A 6,000-nucleotide genomic window follows, 5' to 3' on the forward strand; every position below is an offset into this window, starting at 1 on the left:
CGCATTAAATTAACCCAGACACCCATCCAATGGGATATATACACACTATAGATATATACATACGTGGATGCAGATACATGAACCGTGCACATGCACAAAAGGCTAAATTGGCCAAAGCTCATGTGAAATTTACGCCAAATTGCAACAATTTTTTTGTTTTTTTAATTAAATGGCATCAGGACGAAAATAACAAAAGTGTCATTAATTCAAATGAAGAGTTTTGGTTCACAAACCTGACAGAGATATTATAAAGAAAATATCTTCAACTAGTTCCTGATTAATTCAAGTGTATAAACCAATCAAAATAGTTTTTATTAAAGCAGCTGCAGCAGAAATAAATGCATGTGTTAATGCTGAATCAAAGATATATGTAAGAAATGCTTAAAAAATTTTATGTTTGTACCCGGGCACTTGTCCGTTGTAGGAGTGATGCTGAGATTCTGGATTGGAATATTTACATTCTGGGGAATGAACGAACGAACACAGGCACATATGTTCTGTTTGGTGGCATAATTTATGGCCAGAGTCGAGAGCGATCAAAAATAAAATGATTATTTTCAGAAGGAAGCAACAGAAATAATAAAATCGAAGCGCTACGCAAATTATAAACAAACGTCAACGAAGAGTCAGCTACCGAAACATCAACAAGCTACGTAAGCAAATGAATCAGCTAAAGGAAGCGATTCTATACTATCCTGGAAGGTATTTTTTTAAAAACAAAAAATAAACTATTATAAGATACATTTTTATTCTAACTTTTTGAAGTATTCTTAGTCATCTCTATACCTTGGAATATCCTCAAGTCCAATATACCCCAAAATATCCATTATTTGTTTAGGGACCCACAGCCTGATTGCAGTGATGTCTTTTGATCTTTTTGCTCTGCATGGTTCTGTTGCATCTCCCAGATACTCGGATACTCAAACACACACACTCACAGTCAGGTGAGTGTACTTGTGCAGTGTGTGTGGCCTGTCAGCAACAGAGAAAAGTGAAGGATGGCCACCGAATTGGCAAACGGAATCCAAATCGGAAGCTATGGCTGTATGAACTGAAATCGAAATGAAGGCAAGCCACTGCCAGAGGAAATCTCAACCGAAATGAAGAATTGTGAATTGAAATTTGGCATTCAGTTCGTCCATTAGCTTTTCACACAATCGCTGACGCACTTCGCACCCATTTTAGACACTCGCTTGCCATTCAACTTTCGCCTTAAAAAAATTGTATCAAGAGTTAGTACAAGAGATGAAGGTGGTGGTAAAGTAACTAATATATTAGTTTAAGCTTTAAAGTCTAAATTGATTGAGCAAATACGAAAAAAATTATAAAGAAATTGATGTAAGTTCTGAAAATAGTTTAAAGCCCTATGTGTACCACCTATGAAACTTGTACTTTCCTTCGATATTTTCACCTTAATTTTCATAGTCGTTATATATGCAAATTGTGTTGTATGATCAAAAATACATGAACATGCGTTGGGTGGGCTTGGGTCTGGGTCTGGTCCTCAGTTCGAGTTCGGTCGGTTGTGGCGTGTAATGCCGCCATGAAAATCGTCCATTACAACAATTTCATTTCATTTCGCCGCCTTTGTGGGCTTACGTAAGCAGCACGAAAACGACCAAAGAAAATACCAACAACTAAGTACAACAAAAGTAGCAACATTGCAGTTGCCACCACACAGTGCACATGGTGCATTATAGAGATGGAAAGTCATGTTTTCCGCAAAAGCTTTTCCTCTTTGAGTGGAAAATAAAATTTATTTGTTCCAAGGATAAAATACATTTTAAGAAAATGTGTGAAAGGGAAGCTTTTCAATCTAATAGATCTAATAGGTAACCCTATTTTGTAGATACAACCCATCTCTAGGGCCATCAGTGGATGGGGCTTAGTACGGGTGTAGAGGCAAACGACATTTGTGCCACCTTTTTCCCTGCAATTACTCGGCCAACAGCTAACTGCAAAGAGTACTAGAAAATTATACAAAAAAAAAAAAAAAAAAAAAAAGAGGGGAAAAAAATAAATAGCAAACGACAGCAGCAACAAAAGCTAAGCGAAAATCGCGCCAGACAAACTGTCGGCACCGTGAGATTTTTATGCCCGCTGCGGTCGGACTGGCGTAGTCATGGGCGTAGCAAAACGGGGTTCCGCCAATGCCACTCGTCCGCAAAATCACTATGCAAATATTTAATTTTTCGCCAAGAACTCGGAAAACATTTTAGTCACTAATTACTTTACCTGGTTCCTCAGGACACCCATGCTTTTTTTTCAAAATGACGGTCAGAGTGATTTCATAAATGCAGAGACAATAACTTAAAGTTTAGACTTGACACGGACACCTAAACACTCTAGGGTTAAATATTAAATGTACATCTAAAATAACCTTAAAAATAAATTATTAAAAAAATATTATCATTATCGTGTGATTTTTTTCCACTGGGTACTTCCACTTTTGATAGCTTTTTCAAACAAAAAATGTGAAAAATGTCACATAGAGATATAAAAACTAGATACTGTTAAAATATTGCATGTGATTAGTTGCTGGTTAAGGGCATTCATTATTTGGCTTTTCAGATGGGTGCCCCCCCTCCCATTCCGAATGAGGAGCGGTTTTATTGTGATCGGACCCAGATCTGGGTAATTGCAGGCCCAGATCGTGGCACTTTTCACATGGCATGATTGATGATTAGTCATCGACCGGTTTTCTACATTGTCGATCGCCCAGCAACAGCAAAGCTCCACAAAAGCAATACAGCACGCGAGCAAAAGTTGTTGAAGGTTCAGCGGATAGTTAGTTACCAGAAAGTACTGTTAGTCATTGCGAACATCGATTTCCCCACTTTAACAATTACATACATATGTATATGTAAGTTAGTTAATTGCCAATTGCTATCACCTTAGGTAATGTGTTTTTTTTTTTTAATAACTTTGTCTTTGGAGTCTCGAGAAATCACTTTTAAAAAAGTATTCTCGAGGGACTTGGAGGCGCCCACGTCACTGCAATTAGTGGAGCGTCAGTGGCGGCTTCCAGGTAATTTTCTTTCATTTTTCCATATTTCTGTCCAATAGTTGCCGCCACACGTGTCGCCAGGCCGCCTTCCGTTGCACGTCACGATTAAGTGGTGACGACATAAAGGAACGTGCTCTTTTTACAAAAAAAAAGAATACCCGACCTACGTGGCCTTCATGTCCACGTGTGACTTTAAAGGTATTTCAAATGAGTTATTTAAAATATTAAATAAATTATTTCACAGCCAATAGGTAGATCTGTGTTTAAATAAACTTGTCTCTAATTGCTGGGCAAACTTGGCGTCTCGATCTGTTCAAGTGCAATGGACCCACCCATGCCGCATGCCTCTGTGTTTTTTTTTTTTCGTCAATTTAAGACCAAATTCCTCAGACTCCATGCTTGATCAAATAATATAACAGCTGGTCGCGTGTGCTAATTGAAATTTAACAGCTTGTCAACGATCAGTGCCTCAGGGGGTTCATAACCTTCCGAAAAATACAAATAAATTTAAGAAAAACACAATACCACAATGAACCAAGCAAAGAGACTAACAAAAGTTAGACGTGCTCTAATAGAAATGCAAAAATATTACTCGCCACTAGAAGGACATGATGGCTAGAGGTCTCGTCCTGCCTGCGAAATGAACACTCAACTTCCGGTCCTGACTGCGAGGGCTGGCTGGATGTTCCCGGTAATAGGACATTGTTGTCCCTTTTCTGAATGGATTTCAGCTGTTCAGTCAGCGCAAGTGGTGCTCCGATATTCTGATCTCGTGCTGAAAGGATTGATTCAGCAAAATACATATGTATGTTATTCAGTTTCAGACTTCAGCTGTTTTCTCGTCCTTATGTTCCTCATGATCCTGATGCTCCTGATGGCAGCTGATATTTTCAATCGACCGACCATTTGTTTCCCCAAAAACGCACGTGACTCTTCCCAAATTGTGTCCAGAGATCGGAAGTACCCCAGTGATTTTTAAATGGAATTTTAAGAAAGATAACAGCAGATATTACTTTGGAAAGAAACTATTTTCTTATTAATTTTAAGAAATGCATTACATTGAAAAATATTAAAATGAAGAGAGCCTTAAACTAAAACCTGCAGCAGACATCCTACTCACTGCCACTCCAGCGCCTTGCGATGGCAGGACGCCTCCATCGGACGGAGTTCAGGGTCTCGCCCAGGATGTAGTAAAGGAAGCCCAAGGTAATCACCAGGAGGAAGAACATCAGCCGGAGCGGCCAGCTGAGAGCGCCGAGGAATGGATACACCCAGATGCTGGTCCTGAACCACAGGATGTGCACCCAGATGAGGTAGCCGGCCATGAAGGTGGCCAGTCCGCCGAAACCCTGACTCCGACTGGGATACCTGTGGCGGGTGAAGCCCAATTCCAGCATCGCGTAGACAACCACGAAGGTGTGCATGGCGTGGTTCAGCCACCTGGGGTACACCAGATCCAGAATACCCGGGTAGATGGCCTCCCGATCGATGGCGTACAGGGTCCAGAAGGTCAGGCTGACTGTGAGGGACAGCGGCACCACAAAGCTAGCCAGGATGTAGTCCCTCAGAGGCCGCAGTGTCCGGTTCCGGGTGATGTCAAAGGTCAGTGCCAGCGAGTAATAGCCCAGCTGCATCAGGCCGCCCAGGAAGGTCATGTACTTGAACTTGCCACCGATGGGCGGCTCCAGCCGCAGGTCGACCGCCAGTTGGGGCAGCTGGGCGTATCGGTAGTCGTAGTAGATGGCATAGCCCAGGTGGGCAGTGGCGGCAAAGTGCAGCAGGAGGCGTGCCAACTGAGCACCACCCGCCCAGTTTCGTAGTTCCATTTCCGGGTGATATCCATAGACTGGACACTGAGACGCCGCCGAAAGGCATCGCCAATTGATCTCGGACATGGTTTAAATTAGGATTTCATATTAATTCGTTTCACTAAATATGCACTTAGAGAAAAATCATCTATATTAATACTCTTAAATTAAAATTTCATCATCAAATAATTTAAAATTACAAAACACCCGAGGCAAGGCCACCACCCCCAATGGTAATGATTCAAAAATATTGAAGGTACATTGATAGAGTGCAGATGCTCCTCCCGCCCCTCGGATGGATGACCCATAAAAAACAAATAGTCGAGTTTGGTTGTGAATTCAATTTTATTGTTTTGTAAACATTTAAGCTGGAATGGCGAAAAAAAAGAAAGAAATACTTCGAGGGTGCGAACAGCTTGCGAACAGCTGATGTGTCTGATTAGCCGGCAAGTCGGCGGACCGGCGGGCCGACGCGGCGGTCACTGCTCACATTTCACAGCCAGATGTCGGCGGAGGTCGGAGAAGGTCAAACAACCGCAGGCCATCAAGTAGGAGTGGGCACTGTAAATATTTGTTTGTTTCCTTTGGCGGCATTGCAGATCTTCTATTCGATAATTAGTCAGGCCCATCACCACCATATGTCCGTTCACTCTGCACAGGCCATAATGAAATTTTTGGGAAAAGGTTCGTCCAGAGTAATTAACCATTGATTACTTGATATCGGAACTTCGGAAATAAACGTTGTTTGCTTTAGGGAACTGATACAATTTCATACAAAAAGCAATGCAGGTACGAAGAGTCTTAGTTTAATTTAGAGAGAATATTTTTCAATTCAAAGATACAAAAAAATATTGTAATAGGGGATATCCATATATGAATTCATTTCCTTAGTATAATTTTCCTAAATCGCATCCAATCTAAGAGCGATAACACCTTAATCGCTTTGTGGATCTATCCAGCATCAAAATCTAGAGAAACATATGTATATTTTTTTTTTCTCAAATTTTTGAAAAAACCAGGGATTGACATTATGATCCGAAGTGGATGCCATATTTTTGTCACAAAAATATCTCAGTCGATTTTTGGATCTATTCTGCAACATTCTGAATCAAAATCGAAGAATCTTTATTTCCAGAGGTTTTCTCAAATTTTCTCAATTTAAAAAAACCAAGGGAATTAAATTGT

General features: G+C 40.8%; 1 protein-coding gene across 1 annotated transcript; it reads right to left on the bottom strand.

Moving 5' to 3' along the window:
- Positions 1 to 4,016: 4,016 nt before the first annotated feature.
- LOC108120701 (androgen-induced gene 1 protein) lies at positions 4,017 to 4,850 on the bottom strand. The gene has a single exon (XM_017234444.3). It carries the CDS (start codon positions 4,831 to 4,833, stop codon positions 4,120 to 4,122), a length of 714 nt encoding a protein of 237 aa, XP_017089933.2. The 5' UTR covers positions 4,834 to 4,850; the 3' UTR covers positions 4,017 to 4,119.
- Positions 4,851 to 6,000: the final 1,150 nt, after the last annotated feature.

This window comes from Drosophila bipectinata, chromosome 3L (genome assembly GCF_030179905.1).
Source record: "Drosophila bipectinata strain 14024-0381.07 chromosome 3L, DbipHiC1v2, whole genome shotgun sequence".
Classification (NCBI taxonomy): Eukaryota; Metazoa; Arthropoda; class Insecta; order Diptera; family Drosophilidae; genus Drosophila; species Drosophila bipectinata.